The sequence below is a fragment of the Melanotaenia boesemani genome, chromosome 21 (genome assembly GCF_017639745.1).
Source record: "Melanotaenia boesemani isolate fMelBoe1 chromosome 21, fMelBoe1.pri, whole genome shotgun sequence".
Taxonomy (NCBI): domain Eukaryota; kingdom Metazoa; phylum Chordata; class Actinopteri; order Atheriniformes; family Melanotaeniidae; genus Melanotaenia; species Melanotaenia boesemani.
This window is the reverse complement of record NC_055702.1, coordinates 10279191-10300895: the sequence shown is the minus strand read 5'-3', so window position 1 is coordinate 10300895 and position 21705 is coordinate 10279191. Positions and strand designations below refer to the sequence as shown.

General features: G+C 37.1%; 1 protein-coding gene across 2 annotated transcripts in view; it reads left to right on the top strand.

Annotated features, from left to right (window-relative positions):
- ptprea (protein tyrosine phosphatase receptor type Ea) overlaps positions 1-21705 on the top strand; it is a 59194-nt gene extending 37489 nt beyond the window's left edge. Inside the window, exons 3-21 of one of the 2 annotated variants that reach the window (XM_041974345.1) lie at positions 8228-8305; positions 8869-8962; positions 9421-9494; positions 11546-11682; positions 12541-12631; positions 13407-13483; positions 13770-13806; positions 13904-14001; positions 14635-14754; positions 15052-15215; positions 15510-15645; positions 15734-15883; positions 16644-16737; positions 16963-17039; positions 17148-17282; positions 17487-17612; positions 19278-19429; positions 19521-19656; positions 19766-21705. In XM_041974345.1, coding sequence (XP_041830279.1) covers positions 8233-8305; positions 8869-8962; positions 9421-9494; positions 11546-11682; positions 12541-12631; positions 13407-13483; positions 13770-13806; positions 13904-14001; positions 14635-14754; positions 15052-15215; positions 15510-15645; positions 15734-15883; positions 16644-16737; positions 16963-17039; positions 17148-17282; positions 17487-17612; positions 19278-19429; positions 19521-19656; positions 19766-19840 — 2046 coding nt within the window. In that variant the 5' untranslated portion in view covers positions 8228-8232 and the 3' untranslated portion in view covers positions 19841-21705. Of the gene's footprint in view, positions 1-8227; positions 8306-8868; positions 8963-9152; positions 9288-9420; positions 9495-11545; positions 11683-12540; positions 12632-13406; positions 13484-13769; positions 13807-13903; positions 14002-14634; positions 14755-15051; positions 15216-15509; positions 15646-15733; positions 15884-16643; positions 16738-16962; positions 17040-17147; positions 17283-17486; positions 17613-19277; positions 19430-19520; positions 19657-19765 lie in introns of those variants that run through there. The other variant, XM_041974346.1, reaches the window with a different exon arrangement.

The following is a 21705-nucleotide window of genomic DNA, read 5'->3' as shown; positions in this document are numbered from 1 at the left end:
TATAGGTGGTATCTTAATATTTTGTTTTCATAGGTAGGAGGTCCTCTACACATATGCTTGAAGGTCAAAGATGCTGATTCAACAGGACCAAAGTCTCCATACACAAATCTTCCATCCAGTGTTTTATGTCACTTACAGTGTTACAAGTACATGCAGACTCCAAATCTGTTGGAAAAAATCTGTTTATTTCTGAATGTAAGCATACCTCTGTCTCTTATTAACAACGATCTGTGCTGCATTGGAGTAGGCTCAGGGTCTACATTATGTCCTTAATGAGGAGAAAGTATGATGCTACTTTTTCAAAGTACTTTACAGTTTGTGTGCAGCTGCTCCAAGCTTTCCAATCAAAAATATTTGAGCTTTTCAGACAGGCACTCAGATGACATGACAGATATGAATGAGCCCAGCAGAGAAAGTAAAGCTGACTTGTGGGAGCCGATTGACCGGACACTGAATCTTGTTTTGCTCTTCTTATCGTATGAGTTGCTGGTTATCTGCAATCCACAGTATCCTGACAGTGTTTCTGTGCTTGAATAGTAACTCCATTTGGACACCTAGTAAGCTGGGTTAATTACATGGTTACAGTAGGTTGGACACAATCTAACATAAACCTTTTGGCAGTGCAATCTGCTCCCTGTTGCTTTCAGCTTGAGCAGCAAGCTAAAACATCACAGACTGCATTTTGATTAATTTTCCTTTGATAAAACCAATGACATTACAGTAACTCAATTGCACTTGGTGATTCTGAACCTATACTGTAATAATGAAAACTATATATTATTGATTGTAATCATAATTTAACCTTGAAGATGCATCATGTAATTTTCTAACCTTAAAACTTTGTGTTCTGGACTCTGTTAATGGCATAGTGATATCTGTTATGTCAATTTCTGACCAGCAGCGTAGCAAGGCTTACAAACCGCACTGCACAACTTTTTTATCCGGGACACTGTGTGAGGTTTTGCTTCACGCGTTGCATCACATGCTAGTAAATAGATGAAAACACAAGAAGACATTATCAGAGGAAGGAAAGAAATGAAAGAGAGAAAGATAAAAAACAAGAGATAAGACAAGAGTCATTAGGAGAATGTATTTTACTGTTTGGAGAGAGCTCACAGTAAGAGTAGAATGCAAGATGGAAGACGAATTGGCCGTTAACAGGACGTGACTAAGAGAATTGCAAAAGTTCTGTAGTTCGTCTTTAAACCAGTTACTAAGGATGCATAAAATAATACACTGAGTTGTATATTTTGAAAAGAAATCGCATTATGCTTAATAATCCTTTAGAATTTTTGTCATTTCTCAGATCAAATAAAATTAACAGGCTACCACTGGTGAAGAACGCCATGTCCTGCAGTTTCATTTGACAAAATGAACTCATGCAAAAAATAGTTTCATCACGGAACTAAAGCTGTGGAGTATTAGTAATTTCTATTATGGATGCCATATTTAAAGGGAATAAGCAATAACGGACCGATTAGTTCAGAAAGGACAAGACTTAATGCCTTGTCCAACTAGGCTGGATTATATCTCAAGCAGTAGCACATCTGTGTGAACAGATGGATGCCCAGCACCATCTCCTCAGTCAAACTGTGAATGTAGTGCACTGTCCTTTAAATAGCTAATCTAGTCAGGGTTTACATACTGTAGCCTATCTCCCCAAAGACATAAACAGAGATGTGGTTCAAAGCTATCCTACTCAAACAGCTATTGGATTTGTTGAACCAAACATAAAAATTTGAAATGTGAATTTGTGGTTTTTTTTCTTTTCTTTTGGAGGGTTTAATGAGAACCTACACAGCAGAAAAAGATTAACTTAAATTATGATTGGCTCAGCTGTTCCGAGTTGTTTTTCATTAATGGTGAGGGACTCACAAAAATGTGTCAAACTTAAGAAACAATAACTCTCACAAAACAATTAAGCTTTTAAAGATGTTTTTGGTGTTGTACTATTATTGTTTATGACAATCCAAAGAGAATACGTCGACGCTTAAAGTCTGTACTACTGTGCCATGGAAAAGCACACAATGAAAACACACACAACCCATATAACCTCCATCAACTTTGTTTTTGCAACTTGGTGCCATGGTAACCAAACTTTACAAAAGGCAGTTTACATATCTGCAATATGCACTGTGTGTATGCACCCAGGCCTTCACTCTTTTCTTGCAGTTTTGAAAAATAAAGTATTCATGCTGATGACAGGCCATTCTGTGATACCACAACAGTGAACAAGTGGCTATAAAGAGTCACCTGGTCACATATCATATTGTGGCTATTCTGTGGATAAGTATATTATACCTGAAATGACAGCGCTACATAAAGAATGTTGACATGAGCACACTAAATGTTGTGCTAATGTTTTCAGGCTAAAACAGTGGCAGCAGGATACCCAAGAGACAACATTATTATTGAGAATATTATTGTGAGATGGAGGGAAAAAAAGCTCAGCATCTTAGTATTTAAGGTAGCTGTTCGGGTTGAAGTGGCACAAACTGCAGATTGCAATCAAGTGCATGCTCCCACCTATCCCCCAACTGCTGTATATGTTACTATAGCAACATGGTGAAGAGGCTATGGATGTAAATTACTTGAAAGGTTACAAAAAAAAATTTCATGTGATCCTAAACTAATGAAAACATGGTCATGATCATTACTAGATTTCCACCCTAAATATGGACCTTGGACTGTTAAATATGGACATATTGCTTTAACTTTTTTTTTCTTTCACAGAGTTAGTGCACTTAATGACTGTAAAAACTGTAAAGGCAAGGCAAGTTTATTTGTATATCACATTTCATGTTCAAGACAATTCAAAGTGCTTTACATAAAACATTAAAAGCATTAAAGCAGGAAGCAGTAAAAAGTGCATTAGAAACAAAAATAAAAAATAAAAATAAATAAATAAAAACAGAAAAAATCTCAAATAAAATGCAAGAAAAAAAGTTCCAGTGTGAGAAATTAGCAGTTGTTTTGATAAAAGGCAGCAAATAAAAAAACTTTTTAATCCTGATTCAAAACTGCTGAGAGTTTCAACAGACCTGCAGTTTTCTGGGAGTTTGTTCCACATGTGAGGAGAATAAAAGCTGAACGCTGCCTCTCCACATTTAGTTCTGACTCTGGGAACAGAAAGAATAGAAACAGAAATACTACCCAGTAGATTTATCTCATACATGTGTAATGTATCTATTTGCATCAAGATCAGTCTACAAAGCATGTTAAGAAACTGTGGCAGAAAGATTTTAGGCGGGATATCTATGATCAGATTTGATATGACATGACATGATTGTTCCTAAAATTACTGAGGATCAAGATAAATCCTTGAAGTGTAATTAAGAGTCAGGTACTTACAGATATTTTGAACTTGTGCAAAAATTCTGAGCTTTTGGGATGGTGATGGGTATAACTTGGAGTTATCCCTTGCTATAAGCAGCTGATGTAACTCACATAAGAAATAAATCCAGTTCAAAAATGCTAAAACATGTTTATGTTGCATGAAAAGTAATCCTGAAATACTGAATTAACAAGAATTAACCCCTGCTGCAAGACTGATATGGAGAAACACTCAAAATTCTTCCCCTAAAAAGACTGACTTTTTCCTTGCATGACAAAATGGAAGAGTAAAGAGTTAAGCTTAAATTTGCTACCCAGTTTAGGACTCACTGGATCTGCTGGGACTCAGTGGAATGCACATTGATCCTGTCTCTGACCAGCCATAAAGGGGAGCCTTGGTTGTTTACAAAGCTGTGCAAAGTTTTAAGTAAGAACACTTAGGGTTCTTTTGACACTCTTGATTTAATCAGCTTGAAGTTACACATGTGGACTACCAGGGTGAGAAGATAATTTTTTCTTCCAATTTTTATGTGGGAACAATGGTTGCATGCAAAACTCTGAGGAGTTTTCTCCAACAAATGATGTTTGCTTTGAAATATCTCTGCAGGACAGATATTAAATAATTACATAATATGAAGTAATAATTGTTTGAGTAGAAACAAATACGTTGCAAACAGTGACAAAAGGCTCAAAATGTGGCAAAAACATTTTCTTTCCTTGTGTAATAAACCATCTTGCAGGTTTTTAAAAACTATATGGCTGAAAGGATAAGCTATTTTTTTGTTCTAAGAACAGTGTTTCTCCTCCTTGCTCTGCTCTGTAATATTGCCCCTGCACCCTCAACCCATTTTCCAAAAAATCTTGAGCTGATGTATTTGAAAGGACAGAACGACTTTGTGCCCAGAGAAACTGAGCTGAGTGGAATTGACAGTGCAGGGAACACTTTGTCTCCTGTCAGAGGCAAAGACAGACAATTTCCCTGCCTTATCTTCTAATTGTAACATGCTTGTCCCTTCTGATGATTCAGCTCTTTGGCTTGTTAGAAAGCAAAGACACAATAATATCATTGCCACTTCTGTTGTGTGTGTGTGTGTTTTTTTTTAATTCTGACTAAAAGAATGAGCAGAGAAGCAAACCACAAGGAAAACACAAGCCCACAGAAAGGAATGGCTCATCCTTCAAACACGTTGTCAAGGAAAAACAAATTTAGTGTTTTGATTTGGGGTTGAAGTCACCATGTGTTGTCCCTTTCATGGTTGGACTGAAAATAAAGAAGCAACTTCTGTTGTGGCCTAGTTGTTTTCCATGTCGCCTTTATGCAAGAAAGTGATATGCTGATTATCCATGCATGTCCACATTATTGTTTACCTGCTGTGAGATGTGCAGGTATGCAGAGGAGGCAGGCTGTAATCATCAGAAGCAGAACTGTGACTCACACTGTGCATGCCGAGTGCTAGAGCCTTCTGTGAACCAGAGCTGCTACGGTGCTGACATGTGGCTCTGCCTGATTTTCTTTAAGTTGAGTTTACTTTCAATTCTTTGTTATATCAAACAAAAATAATGTGGCCAGAAATACGGTGTGTCACAAGTGTACCTAGTGAAAACCAGTTGTTTATTAACACAGTTCTTAGAAGGCTCATCAACTCTTTTGGGCTGGTTTGACTTCTTACCTTTTGAGAATAAAAACAGTCTTATTTCAAAAACTGCAATGATTATGTTTTTTTTGTTTTGTTTTGTTTTTTTCACTTTTTTGCTCATATCTATCCCAATCAAAACTACCAAATATGTAATTATTTTAACACCTTAAATGCCAATTTGTTGACATAATTTCACTCTATTTTTTTCAAAGAAAAATTTTAAAGTTATTTTCCATATAATAGATTTTATTTAAAGATCAGTTTTAAATATACAAAAGTTATTGATAAATTGATTTAATCTATTTTTTTTTTTTTATTATTATTCTTTTTTTTCGCTGTGCCCTACACTTTTCGGCCATTAGGGGAAAAAAGCCCCCCCCCCCCCCCCCCCCTCTCTCTCTCTCTCTACATATATATATATATATATATATATATATTTAAGCAGTTTTTGAGAGAGGACTTTTTTGTGCACCAATAACCTGAAAGGGTAATAAATTTGTACCTGGTGTCTTATTGACCTTTAAGAAAATTTTAAGAGAATCACTTTCTTACATTATTATCATCCCACATGGGGAACCACAACCAAAATGTTGGTTAAAAAATGAGGGGAAATTTACCTGAAAGGACAAAAAGGTTCATTTTATGCACAAGGGTTAAATATGTTTGAATTAAAGAAATGGTACACCCAGTTTACTAAGAAGTGCCATATTTGACTTTATTATTCCCATCTGTCCCCTTTATCATATCATTTGTTTGATGCACTTTAAGCATGTAATCTTTTTTCATGAGAAGAGGCCTCTCTGAGCTCTGTGGTTGGGTAACTTGTGTCACACATACCACTGGGGAGAGAGAAGAAAAACTGCCTGTCTAGTTGGCCAAGACAATGCCCTTCCCCAAAGCTACTCGCAAAAGTCTTCCACCGGAAAATAAGGACGCCCTAGAACTTCCCTCGAGCTGACATCTCCCATGACCCACTTTTATTATGGCTTGCCTAATGGTTGGTGACTAGCTGCTGAGTGCTAAATGGAGAGAAGACAATGCACAGATGAGAGCACACACAATGCAATGATAGCTGACCAGAGGCTGACCCAAGCTAAATGATGACTAATACTAATAGTCAAATTTGAGACTTGTGGTCTACACTGGTTTGTGCTGAATGAGGAGAAAAGGAGATTAGCTAAACAGAGTTAGGGGGGACAGAGGAAAGGAAGGAAAGGAAGTTAGTGATATTTTCAGAGATTCTCAGGAGGTCAGGCAGGAGGCTGCAGTGACAGCAGCCTGGGGTCCCACAGGAGCAGTTCCACCACACAGGGGAGGGGTGGTGGGGGGCTGTAACATGACAGGATGATTTCTCTAGGAGTGGAGAGGAAGCAGAGAATCAAGAACTGGGAGATGCTTACAAGAAGCATCAACACTTAACCACGAGGTTTAGCCACAGGGAAAGCTGTGAGCGCTCTGCAGGGAGCAGACAAAAAGAGAATAGACAAAACTCAGTGCATCTTGTGTTGTGGAAAGTCCCAAGTGATGCTGCAAATGTTTCCACATCACAAAAAGCCTTCACACAGTGTTACCCTAAGGATTTACAAACTCAGCTCAGCATTAACCTTCTAATCAAAGCTTGTGACATTTGCAGAGGAAACCTTAAAAAGGGCGGATGAAATGGGTGGTGAGCTGGTGATGGGATAAAATGCTCCTACTCTCTTCTCTCATTAGAATTCCCTCATCAGTTTTTCCCACAGAGCTTGGGCTTGACATGTCAAGGTTTAATAATCACTCCAGGAATTATTATTGACCTGGACCTTCTGCTGCCTCTTTCACTTCTGCAGTCAGTGTCTCTGGTCTGCTGCCTCCACATTCCTCCAGTGTCCTGCCTGGACACAGAACAGGACACTGCGGCACAGCGTGGAAGCTTCAACAGTGTCTTCATTGACTATGCACTTGGCCTGAGCTCTCTTTTCACTGCAGCTGCAAAGTACCACACACACACACACACACACACTCTCACACTCACAGATTCTTGCACACCTGCAGCCGTGGGGAGGGAAAAGACAATCTGCTCTGCTTCATTATGGTGTGATAGCAGCTTTGTGTTGGTGTGCTTTGCTGAGATTTGAACTTTTGGAGTGCTATAGTGAAAAAAAAAAGCCTTTTAAAGCTGCAAGCATCTCAAGGTGTTTTGGTTTTTAAACCTCACCAGCAGCTTTAAAAAGATGAGGTACTTGAATCGATGTGAAAGGAAACCCAGTCTGAATGCTTACACACAAGAATCGATCAGATACTCCTTTAACCTCCCACCTCTGCATTTTTCTGCAGGAGAAAACAAGACTGTGATCATAGTTGTTTACCTCCCAGCTGTCCCTGTTTGCAGGAAGCCTCATGTTGCTGTGGGTGTTCCTGTGTATGCATGTTATGGATTGTTTGTGTTAGGATGTTATTATCAAAAAGAAGGGGAAAAGTGGCAAAAATAAAAGAACAAGGGTATAGGTTATGAGCACTTAAGCATGGATTAAACAGCCATTCTTCATTCCCCAGATGACATCTAGTTTTGCTGGCACGCATGTTACACATGTGATTTCTAACGTATAGTGCTCGATAAACCTACACATGCAATATCCTGGAAATCCCTTGTGCTTTGGCATGGCATTGTTACGGAAATAGCTAAAGGAAAGCAGCTGGTATCAGATCCATCAGTGGAATTCAGTGGAAGTGGAAGTTCTCTTTCCTTGGTCTGATAATACATCTGAGCATACGCTTTGTTAGAGTAGTTTGAAGCTTTGTATTGACTTGAGTTTGTTAGTATTTACATAGTATTACAACTGTAATATGAAGCTACAACTACATCTCTTTTCCTTTGTTTATAAAATTCCACATATAAAAGATGTTTTGCACTGCTGCGCACACTACGTTTTTTCTTTTTTTCTTCTGTATGGATTTGATGTGATTGTAATTTGTTTTTCAAAAATTGAATTTTGGCGCCATCATGTGGATCAAACTAGCACTACACTTGAGTTTTATGACAGGACTAATGAATGACCAGGATATGAATGTGTTGTTTCATTGTGTCCTCATGAACTTTGCACCGATGTGCACATTCTTGAAACCAGCAGTCATCAATAAAGAAATATGCCTCAGATCTGTCAAAAGCTTTTGTGCACCCTGAATAGTGATATTATTCAGCAGCCGTGTTCTCATGAACCTTGATTGCTGACATGTCTGACACTAAATTTAATATCCGTATTCATTTTGTTTTCCTGCAGTCACAATGGTCCCCCTTCTGTTTTTGGTGGCAACCACAACAACACCAAATTCCACAGGCAATGTCACCCAAACACAAGGTAAGAACGATATTGATGCAATTCCATTTCAACATGCGAGACTAAATCACACAAGAATGTGCACTAACAACAAAATCTCGGTCCTACACACTACAGTCATCACTTTTACCAAAGATATGGTTATTATGTATCTCCTGCTGTGCATGAAACTCCTTGATAACAGTCTTACAGCTTTGTTATTACCAGATCACAATGAACCTTGAACAAGTAATTTATGGATTATTGCACACCTTTATAAATGGACCTAATAGTTGAGTGGGGCTGTAATTCTTGGCCAAGTCTGTAATTTTCTGTTAGATATGCCAACAGCATGAAATAAGCTGATGCTTATCATGTTGACAAAATACTGCTGAGCCCAGTTATTAAATCTGCTCTGTGGCATGCAGAGAACACAGGAGGTACTTTTCTGTGCTACATATTTGATCAGTTCATGCAATATACACCCGTCTGCAGCTGAATATTCTCACACATATATATATATACTGTCGGCCTTGCCCCTTCTTCCTGCTTCTTTGTTAGCGTTGCTCCCCTGACCCCCGACTCTGCCTCTCCTTCTTCCTCAGGTGTTACATCCAACAGCCCTCACATCCTTCCCACTGTGCTGGTCGTGTTCCTGCTGCTGCTCATCATCGTACTTCTGGCGTGGTACTTCCTCAGGTAAAAACTCCCACCCTGGACAGACTCACTTGCCTCACCTTTCCCCCCCTCCTTGCCCTCCAATGACTGGCGGTGAGCCAGACTCAGGGGCAGAGCTCAGGGTGACAAACACTTCCTCCTTTTAGTCACTGAGGCGGAGCCCAGTCAGGAAGTGTTGCAAGCTGACTCCCTCGCATGTTCAGTGAGACCAGAGTAGGCTGTGACAGTAGAGCAATAGAGGCAATTTAAGAGAGTGAAGGACATATTCTGTACAACATTCTGACTTTATCGCTGCCTTTTCAAGATATCAGCTAATGAGAAAAAATAGCTTCTCAAGCTTCAGATGGTAGGTTGGATTTTTGTTCATAGTTATGGAGTATTTCTTGGCTACAATTAGAAAAAGACACCATATTACCATGCCATCATACAATCTTATGTTTTCTGTCATTGCATCTTTCTTACTACTCTTTTCCCCTTAGGTTAAAAAACCAGAGAAAAGCAGACGTCACAACAGTTGACAAGAAAGTACCAAATGGCATCCTGGAGGAACAAGGTAACAAATTATGCATTGTTAAAATCAGTGAAGCAGATTGTAGAGAGCGTAGCATTCTGACAGTCAAACAACAGTCAAGAGAGAAGCACTTTAGGCAGTGTAAAAGGAAGCAAGACAGTCAGAAGAAGGTGTTAAATTTAATATTGTCTGTACAAGCAAGTAGTTCCATCATTGCCTTGTGGTTGTGTGAAACTTCCGGTGGTTGGCGTGAAAAACTGTGCTATCTTCATCTCCATTTATAGTTTATTTTATTAAGTTGCATGTCACCTATGCAAATATCTGAGCTTTCATTTGTCTAATTTTAAATATGTGCTGACTTGTGAAATTTGATACAGCCATTGTATTTTACAGGAAACTGTACATGATGAGGAGATGTGAATTTTGTTTAGGAAGTTAACAAAGTAAATTACAAAAGAATCTTCAAGTTGTAGCCTTGCAGATTGGGAGTATAACTGGAGTATTTAGCTGAAACAAATGCTAAGCCTGCAACATTGCAGATTATAGTCATAGTAAACATGACACATTTAATTTAAAAATAGTTTGCAGGAATGAGTGAAACTTATGTGGTCAGATTAAACTCTATCCTAGGTTGGTGAAATGTGCATTTGGAACTTGGTTGCCTTTTTAGCTACTAAAACTCAACATGCAAGTGTTGCACATAGAGGAAATGGTACCTTATTAAGGGTAGTGCCATCAAACGCCATATTTGTTTTATTTCCCCTTGTTCTTGTGTATGTTGTATCTGTTTTAGAGCTTGGATACAGTACTGAGTCATTATACACCATTTTACCACCAGGTCGGGTATTCAGGGTGACAGTATGAGTATCTGAATCTGAATCTACTAACACTCTCTTAGTAATTTTTCAATCTGTCTTGTCAAAGTTGTGAGTGGTAACAGAATGCTTAGTCAGGATGCAGTAAGCAGTTCCTTATCTAATACCTGTTGATGTTTGATCATTTAATACTACCGAGGTGTATTAACCACACAACTAAGTGCCATCAGACTCTAATCCATGTCAAAATTGTTGTTATTTATAAACTCTTAATTTTAGTTTAAAGTAGTTTAACAGTTTGATTGTCTGATTCATTGATTCTCAACCCCACACGCATGTACACGAATGTAAATCACAAATGTGTCATGGATTACAACTAACAAATAGAAAATGCTAGCAGGTGATTGAAATGGGTAGTTAGATGATTGAAATAAAATAAGCTTTTATTAGCTATAACTTATAGGTATGGTATAGCTAGCTGTTATTAGCTAGCTATTAGCTTAGTTTAAATAGATAGCTGATTCTAAAATTGTTCAAATTGTTAAAAGTTTTGGATAATTAGCTGTGTTATGCAGTGCACAAACTTACATACTGACATATTTTCAAATGTTATCTGATATTATATTGATACCAGTTTAAAATAATTACCGGTTATCTAAACATTTATGTGCAAATAGTTGAAATAGTAAAAACTGACACTGAGAGAATTAGCTAAAAGAGCTAAAATGCTGAAACAGCTGCAGAATGGGTAAACTGTGAACACTTTTATATAAGAGGAATGGATAATTCCATTTAATTGCTTAAATGTATTAAAAATAAAATGTAGCTGAAAGCCAAAGCTCATGGTTGAGGTGGATAAATAACAAAACAGCTTGCAAAAAGTAATGGCCCAAAATAGATTAATGGTTTAAATATTTGGCTGAAATGAACATTTATTTTATTTTAAAGCTATTTATATGAAGAAACTGTGTTACTATACACTTCAGTATAACAGAGTGGTTTAAAAACAAGCTCAAATTGACTCATGACGGATAGTGTTTTCAATATATTTTCATGACAGGCTGAATGGTTGGGAACCACTATTTTAATTCAGTTTTATCCTTTATGTAAGAATTTTCCAAGCTAGTAAAACATCCATCTATTTATTAAGCAGAGCTGATTGATTTAAACTTAAATCATTCTCTTTGAACTCAACAAATAGTTTTCCTTTAAGTTACTAAAACCAAACAATCAAATCAGTCCAGCAGGTTTATATATCCTTGTCTTTTATGCCCACAGAGCAACAGACAGTGGTTCTTCTGCCCAGATCCCCCTCAGCCTCTAAGACCTTCTTGCCCATATCAGTCGACAACCTTGAGGAGGAGTACAGACTTCGCTCCGCTGATGATGGCAAACTCTTCAGGGAAGAGTACAATGTAAGAATTCCTTCTCTTTTCTTCCTGGAAGTTAGTGACAAGCTGTCATGAAAAAGCCTTCTGTGCTCTCCACAGGGGATGTAAGTAGTGTTTACATCAGGCATCGGATAAGTTTCCGAGTCAGTGTGTCACATACATAACTGTTACATACTTATAGGATTATTGTAGGATTGTGCAAATATTGCACTGGCTAACATGCTGGTTGTTGGACTGGTTATGTTGTATTTTCTGTAACACCTTTTTAACAACAGAAAGGCAATATTTATTTACATAATTTAATTTTTATATTGTTATGCTTTCAATAACAATAACTGAACAATTAAATATAGAAGTTATTTTTTATGTCAGGAAATGTGCCTTATACTACTTAAAGGTCACAGGGCTGTGTTTCTTCAGCTGTGGAAACAAAACAACCTAATGTCCAAAAGTGGACTTTAAGGGTTTTCCCACAACTCTGACATACTGTATGTTCATGAGAGAGCAAGCGATTTAAACCGTGACTTATGCAGATATTTTTATTCAGGAAAATTACAGGCGAAATGTGTGTCATGTTGCCAATGACACATGGTTTTAATACACACCCACATGAATGAAAAGTACCCTCATGTCTATTCATGTCTGTCAATGAGGATGTGAGTCAAAATAAATAGTTTGACTAATGTCAAAGTATAATTTTATCCGTAGAGTGTTGGTACAGACAGGAGAAGTTGAAGTTCTCTGATTTAATGGATGACTGTTTACTGTAGGTAGCAAAGGAAGTGCTCCCATGCAGCAGAGCACAATGCACTACCCATGAGTTGCTGACAGACCATATCTCAACATGTTAGACTATGTTAAATTTGTCATTTTGTTTTACAGTCCTTGCCAGGGGGTAATGCCCAAGGAACATATGAGGAAGCTAACAAGGATGAAAATAAAGAGAAGAACAGATACCCCAACATCCTTCCTTGTGAGCGTACTTTCTGTTTCTGTTGTGGGGTTTTCTGTCGAATCAAATGGAGTGCTTGTTTCCTGTTTCTCTGTGATATGCTGTTGTGACATTTCACGGATACAGTCAGTTAATAACAGTACATTAATTCTCAATGACATAACAATACTGTATGTTGAGTTTCTTCTTTGTTCTTTAAATTTACAGTTTCCCACTTTTTGTTTTTTGTAAATCTGTTATTAAATTACATCTGTGTGTGGCATAAAGGAATCCTTTAAATAAGCAGAAACAAAACCAGAAAGATGTCTGTTCACTTTTTGGCCAACATTTTTATGAAAAGATCCATACCACACTTTTGTCTTTAATGAAAATATGAAACATCATATATCAATTTGGTGCTTAGCAAAAAGACTTAAAACACTGAAGCAGAGGGGTTTGGCTTTGTGTCAGGGTAACACCTTTGGACATGTCTAAAGCTAAATTTTTGCAGTTGGAAACTGTTGCTTGGTAACTAGTAGAAACTCTAAAAATAAACTGTGGGCCCCCATTGACTTATAGCGTAAATGCAAGGCCAAGCAATCTGACTGCCAAATAAAGCTTTGTGTGTTCTGCACAGGCAAAGATTCTTTAATCCAACTCTTAGCCAGAAAGTATAAAAGGATTACCTCAAGATCAGACTATGTTCTCTTGTGTATGATAAAAACATTTAATGGTTCATTAGAGAAACTGTGCATGGAGATTGTCAGGTTTTCATCATTGTTATTATTCTTGTTTCCTATGGGATTCTCGCCAACAGATGATCATTCCAGAGTAGTGCTGACTCAGCTGGATGGCAGTCCTTGTTCAGACTATGTGAATGCGTCTTACATTGATGTGAGTCTCTCTCTCTTAATCAGTCTGATAAAATTTAGCTAATTTCCAGCACTGACTACAATTAATGTGCAAATACTTAGTTTTTAATTAACATTCTACTCCAAAGTTTGAACAGTTTAATTGAAAAAAGCTATTACTTGCTTAACATGCTCTCAGGAGATAAATACTTTAAAATAAAAAGTAAAATTTTCTCTGTTCTTGACTTTAAAAGCAGAAGTTTGTGTAACAGATCATTACCCTTTATAGGCTGCGCTGAAAGTTTATATTAATGTTCTTTTCCTTCTAGGGTTACACGGAAAAGAACAAATTCATAGCTACACAAGGTAAGTTTAAGAACCTTTTAAAAAATAAAATGCCCATTTCTATATCTTTTATTTTAAATATATGATTAAATGTGTCTTCATTTTTCTTTCCTCTCAGGTCCAAAAGAAGACACTGTGGCAGATTTCTGGAGGATGATTTGGGAGCAGAAAGTAGCGACTGTAGTCATGCTGACAAATCTGAAAGAAAGAAAAGAGGTATTTGATTTTCAGCCATGCTTATATCTACATTGTTGCTTCACTAATTCCCATAGAGTGTTAACCTGAAACATAGAGCACGCAGATGCAGGGTTACGAGAGCAGGGTACCATGACTTCATTGTGGACAGTGGAAGAAAAAAGTCAAATCTTCCAATGACACTTGATGGAGCATTTAAAATAAGATTTTTAGTTAAGGTCAAATGCGATAATTTGTGATATCATTTAAACTATTCGTTTGACACTTGTAATCTCACCTAACACCTACTTCTGTTCTATAATTACATAGTTTTCATTGTGAAGTGGAGCTCTGAACATGGAGAGAATGAGAATGGTGATAGATCAATAAGAGAACTGGCAAGGATTTAAATCAATGGTGCATGGGTTGAAATCGAGGAATATATAATCTGTGAGAAAACCAGAAAGGCAGTATCATGATCACCTAGTTAAGTTAGATATTGACTGGTTTCACCTTTCACACTTTCACAAATCTGGGCTGATTGGCTGTGAAATTAAAGCATATGGACCATTAGTAAAGCTCACTTTTGCAAAAGTTAACTCTGCAAGATACTTTGTCTTTATGAAGGAAGGTCATTGACTAAGTTGTTGGCTCATGGATTCCATCTTTCTTTAGGATAAGTGTTACCAGTACTGGCCAGACCAAGGGTGTTGGACATATGGGAATGTGAGGGTGGCCGTTGAAGACTTCACAGTCCTGGTGGACTACACCATACGCAAGTTCTGTGTACAATATGTAAGTGTCAAGCTAAATGTATTTACTCTTTTTTTCTTTTATTATAAATAGTAAATTGGTTCGCTTAGGGTTTTCAAGGGTAGCATGGCATTTGGAAAGTAGTAAAATGGTTAAATATTGTGACAATTTTAACTTTTGATATATTTGGAATTAGAATTTTGACAAAATTGTAAAATCATCTTTTCTTTGGTGCTTAAGGGTAAACCAAATATCTTATTATAAGCTGTAGCTTACCAGATTTTTTGAAGGGTTGCCACTTGTAGTTTTCTAACCCTTCTGTTTTGTGTCTTTATATAGCAAGCCAGTGATGCTGCAAAGACTCCCCGTCTGGTCACCCAGCTTCACTTCACCAGCTGGCCTGACTTTGGAGTTCCTTTCTCCCCCATTGGCATGCTCAAGTTTCTCAAAAAGGTCAAGTCAGTGAATCCATCCTTCTCTGGACCAATTGTGGTCCACTGCAGGTAACAAAGAGCTGAGCTAATGGCACAAAATATGTGTTTACTTGAATCATAAAATACTTTTGAATAAGCGTAGATTTTAAGGGTTTTAAATGTCTAGTTAGTTTCTATGGAGACAAACAAATTTAGGAGTAAATGTACTCTTTGTGTGTCTGTGTGGAAACATTTTGAGTGACTATAGCAACACGTGTTTACAAACACAGATGTCACTTTGTTCCCCTCCTGCTTTCCATTAACATGCAAGTGTCAGCTGAGAATTGTGATCCACTCAGTGTGTGGTTTGTTTTGTGTCTCCAGTGCTGGTGTTGGGAGGACGGGAACCTTCATAGTTATAGATGCCATGATCGACATGATGCACGCAGAGCAGAAAGTTGATGTGTTTGGGTTTGTTTCTAAGATACGAGAGCAGCGCTCACAGCTCATCCAGACAGATGTGAGTTGGAGACTTAATGCAAACACCTGGCATATGTGGGTATGGTGAATAAACTTGAATAAAACATTTGTGTATATTCCTACTCCAGATGCAGTACTCATTCATCTACCAGGCCCTGCTTGAATACTACCTCTATGGAGACACAGAGCTGGATGTGTCATCTCTGGAAGGACATCTGCATAAACTTCACAACACCTTTGCTGATGGTGATCGAGTCGGTCTGGAGGAAGAATTTAAAGTAAGAAATTATATTTCCTGTTATGACCTATATAAAAAAAAATCATATTTTAGCAAAATCAAGTTACTTGTATACCATAAAAATAAACTTTTAAGCTGCGGAAATACTAGTCGTGTCTAAAAAACATTATGGAATTGTCTGTTCTTATTTAGAAATAGAATGAGAAAAATCTTAGCTGCACAAACTAATGATCACTTATGCACACTGTGATCAAGCAACTGGTTAAGGATCTACACAGAGTTTGGGATGAAGTTTTATTGGTGTGACTGAAAGTATTCATAAAACACTTACCTCAATCACAATGTATTGGAAAAGTGTTTTTAAAAATGTGTTGTAATAATATTTATTTAACTTTTATAATAAAAAAAAACCCATTAAGACAAGGATCTCATTCACAAGAGTGACTTGGCTGAGAGTTCTAAAAGATCACAGGCCATAACACCTTTGAGTCCTTCGAAGATAGATTCCCAAATATGAAGGAAGAAGAGAAGACCAAGAAGAGCTTTGTAGACTTAAGTCATCATTTCTTTGCGTTCATTTAGAGATGGCCAGCCAATTGTGGCATACAGATGGCAGTGGTGAATTTAAAAATTACAACCTGTTAACAACCTCAAAGCACAGAGTTACAGAGATGAAAGATTGTAGATATTTGTTTGTGTGATGTGTGTGATGAGAATAGTCATTAGTTAATATACAAGCTGTTTGAACATGTGATGAAGAATTCACACCTTGGGGCTTTGCTTCTTTGTTTTCCGCTTAGAAACTGACCAACATGCGAATAATGAAGGAGAACATGAGGATGGGGAACCTCCCTGCCAACATGAAGAAGAACAGAGTTCTGCAAATTATTCCGTGTAAGAAGTAGAAGAAAATATAAAGTTGTTTGTCCTGTTTATCCAGTTTTGCATATTGATGTCCAAATAGCATTGCCTTAAGCTATTTTTTTTTTAATTCTGAGCTTTGCTGCATTTATGATCCAAGAACTTTTCTCAGAAATTCTCTCCTATACTGTTTGTAAATTAAATATTTTAAACATTAATATGTCATATTCTTATTTATGTTAATTCTTCTCAATGCAGATGACTTCAACAGAGTTATTTTGTCCATGAGAAGAGGCCAAGAATTCACGGACTACGTCAATGCATCTTTTATAGACGTAAGTTTGTAAGAGTCTTCTTTCTGCAATAGTCCAATAGCTGTAGTTCTATAAATACACTTGTTTGACGTGAAAAATTAAAGAACTGAATGTTTTACATTCACTCAGGGATACAGACAGAAGGATTACTTCATCGCTACACAAGGACCTTTGCCTCACACTGTGGAGGATTTCTGGAGAATGGTCTGGGAGTGGAAATGTCACTCCATTGTAATGCTCACTGAGCTCCAGGAGAGGGAACAGGTGAGCTGTAATAGTAAAGTTATGAGCAATAACTTTTTTTCTTTACCAACTATAACAGGGCAAGATAAAACATCTGCACTTTCATCTGCCTTTTTCACAAAACTGTGCAGTATTTTATTATTTATGCTACAACTACTTTGAATATTTACATTTTAGTATAATAACTTACAGGGTTTCAGGCAGTAATTACCCCTGTTTTTACAGGATAAATGTTGCCAGTACTGGCCCACAGAAGAGTCTGTCACCTATGGAAATTACGCTGTAGAGCTGAAAGGAGACACACTGTGTGAGACCTTCAGCCTACGAGACTTGGTACTCACCTTTGTTCCGGTAAGCAAATGAACTTTGCACTGTTTATATCAGTCTCATGACACTTCTCGGTTCTCATTTGAGTTGACCTTGAGAAAAACCAGTAAAACTTAATTCTATATTTATTTAATTCTCATCGTACACACTACATTAAAGCACAAACACAAATTTTTAAATGTATTTTAAACTAAAATTTGTACTGCAAATATATGTAGAGATGTATAGATGGATTTTAACATGATTTAATTATTGTGTTAATATGATTAATATGCAAGAGAATTGCAAGAACAATCCTGTGCTAAATTAGTTTTGATGGACTCTGTTTAGGAGATATATTAATGGTTAACAAAGGAAAACAAAGTCACAATCTTTGTGACACCAACCATATTCAGTAGCAAATATGAGAGGAGAATAGTCCTTGTTAGAGCACTCCTACTCTAACAGAGGTGGACGAACACATTACATGGCTCTGGTACCCGAAGGTAGTGGTCGAGGTGGTCTTTTCCCCAAAACACTCCTTGATTGCCTGGAAGTTTGTCCCATCAAGTCTTTGCAAGCCTTTAGTTGAATGTATCAGACAGCCTGTTCGCCTGCTTTCCTCAAGGACAAAGCTTTAGGACTGATCTCACAAATGTTAAATACTCAAAAGACTAATTTAAAAGTCAAAAAGTGGTGCTGGTTTCATGGTGTGGAGTGCTGGGTGTGTTTTCAACTCGCAGGGCTGAACCTGAAAGGAAGCTGGGTTTAACATCTCAACCAATGGGAGTGGTCCAAGCTTTATTTGCTTTGCCTTCAAGATAAGATACAAGTTTGCATTTCAGGTCTAAAGTTAGTGTTGAATTTCTATAAAAAATGCTTCTGTTCCTTCATTCTCATGTCTAGAAACATCCTAATATAGACATTTGTGAAATATGTTTGTAAGTTGAATGGGACGTCAGAGTATTCTGCAGGTGGTACGACTCAGAACTGTACTTTAAATCAAAGTTGTACAGGGTGACCGTCCCCTGAGTTTCCTGTGTCATCGAACGAAGATGTTCCCCAGCTGAATGAACTGAGGTCTTTCAGTTTGTTTGGAAATAGATAACTAGATAGATAGAAGTAAATAATAGATAGAACTAGAAATAGATAAATTTAAAGCAAAGTTAGCAAGTAGGATAAAATAGGAAAATAAACTAAATAAACGAAAACAATAAATTAGTGTTGTTAAAATAACTAACAGTATAAACCCTAATACCATTTCTTTTTTATCCTGGTTAGTTTTTTGTACTTATAAAGTATATGCTAGAAAACTTTCTTTGCAGAAGTGTTGATTGAATTTTGACTGAATATCTGTGTCTTTGTAAAGCTACACAGAACCTCATATAATTGCATTCAACCCAGAATAGAAACCTAAGTGAATGCACAAAACTCTTGGCTTCAAGAGGAAATGGGGTGGGCAGGATGTGTTTAGGGTTATCAAATGGGAGCCTCCCATCTAGAATATTTCATTAAATTCGATCTGCACCACCTTTCAGAGGCTTGGCAGTACATTCCTGCCTCCCCGAGCATCTCCCATCAGCCCACCACTCATCTGCTGCACGCAGCCAACACTGAAATCCACCTGCTATTATACTTTTAGATACTGCTAATAAATGATATTTTAGAGGTATCATGATCGTCTATCTGCCCATGCAATTCCCCCTAAAGGAGAAGCAGACAAGGGTGATCAGGCACTTCCACTTCCACGGCTGGCCTGAGATTGGCATCCCGGCTGAGGGAAAAGGCATGATCGACATCATCGCCTCAGTGCAGAGACAGCAGCAGCAGTCTGGGAACCATCCCATAGTTGTACACTGCAGGTAGGTCAAATTGCTGTTTTAGGTACACTTACATAATTCAAAAGAATTTTAAAGGACTGTTCATTCAAACAAGTTTGTGTGTGTGCTGCAGTGCTGGTGCAGGGCGAACCGGTACGTTCATTGCACTGAGCAATATCTTGGAACGAGTCAAAGCAGAAGGCCTGATGGACGTGTTCCAAACTGTGAAGAGTTTACGCATGCAGAGGCCTCATATGGTCCAAACTGTGGTATGTATCAGCAGAAAAGAATATAATGTGATTTGTTTAAATAAGATTTACATTATAGCTGCTCAGTTCATGAGTTACCATGTGATCCATATTTCTTGTTTCCCTACAGGAACAATATGACTTCTGCTACAGGGTGGTACAAGACTTTGTTGACATTTTCTCAGACTATGCCAATTTTAAATGAGATTTGCCTTAAACATGTTTTTTAATGTTGTTTTCTAAAGCAGATTAGTCAGTTTTATGTGTTTCTTTAACTTGTTCAAATGATCTTCTATTTTGCTATGCACTTGTCCTATCATTAACTCAAGCCCTGCTGTTATATACGGTATGTCAGAGGATGAAAGATGTAAAAGAAACAAGCTAGATTAATAATGTACATTTCATAACATGTATGATAATTACTTTATCATGAAGTGTAGCTTCAAAGTTGGTCTGAGAAACCAGTTTTGTTGTATAATATTGTACCTTAAATGTTTGTGTTATTTTAAATAGACATTTTTAAAAGTTGTAGTTATTGTAAATGTATTTATGTACTGACATTGTCATTCCTTTCTTGTGTTCGGAGAACATGATGTTAATGTTGAGATTCCTTTTATGTTGTTATTTGCAAACAAGCCACCATTTTTTTTCTTAATAACTTCTGAGATTAGAGGACATAACGAAACGTTTTATTTCCACTGTCCTCAAGACACAATCCCATAATGAATGTGATACTGTCCAACTGAGATATTGTCAGAAAAGGAGTGAATAATTTCAGCCATAATGCAGAAAACATTCATTTATGCAAAAAAAGATTGAAATGATTATATAATACTCGGATTGACTTACAAATAAATTCAGGCAGATGTCTCAGAGTTAGATACACATAGTTGTGAAAGGCTATTGAACTGTTTGTACCTCAAGAAGTGGTATGCAACTGCATTTACAATGATGTAATGTTAATACAGTCTGCCTTTTGCTTGTATACAGATACATTTATTTTGCTAAAATGACTGCACATTCAAAAGCACATAACCAAGCCTTTTGCCAAGAAGAAAAAAATGTTTGCTTTATTGTATTTTAGGTTAGAGATTTCTAACAAATCGGTGCCATATGTACATTAAAGCCATTTTCACACATGAACACCAGAGATATTCAAGAGAATTTGGTCCAGTCTTTTTCTGCTTTTCATAGAAGTGTTTCACAGCATGAGATTGTGTGCTGGATAAGTGCTCTCACAACTGGCAATGTGACAGCAGGGCTGCAGGCAAAAGTCTGTCTATCGCAGATGAGGTAAACTATGATTCAAAAAGTACACTGTAAAAAATCAGCAAAAATGGTGGGTTGATTTTGAGACCAGTTGTATCATAGTATGGACACAATAGCAAGCAGAGAGTAGAAAGCAGCAACTTTAACAGTGCACATTATAAAATAATTAACGTTATGTTTGCATTTCATCTCATCTGCTGTTTTTCTTAAAATTTTACCAAGGTTTTTACTAACATTTCTGGGCTTCAGTGCACGTGTGAAAACAGCTTAATTCACAAACATAGGAACAACCCTAAATTGAAGGTTAAGAAAGATTATCCTAAGGAAATATAAGAGGCCACAAAATGCAGTAGAGTCAGTAAATCTTACATGACGCACAGTTAACATACAGGACAGTAATAAACACAAAATCGTGTTCCTCAGTTTTGTAATGGCATAGGCCACAACACACAAACGTGGTGCTTCAGTGCCTGCTTAAAGCCAGAGAAACAAAAAATAAAGACTCCATTTTATCAGAGTTGTTACTTTTTATGTTTTGGAATATTTGTTTTTGCTACAGTGGTTAAAAGAACACGAAGAACCTGAATGTTTCAAATCAAAGATGTCCAGTGTTAGTCTTTTTGTTGCAAAGTATCTGAATGTTGAACAGTTTTTCCTGTGCATTTCCTTGAGGGTAGTAACTGCTCTATCTGGTACTCCAACAGTTTTACTTTTGCTGTATGTAAATACTACATGATAAAGTGCTAACATTGTAAAAAAAAACAAAAAAACGCTGAGCAGCAAAGGACTGTGAAGCGATCA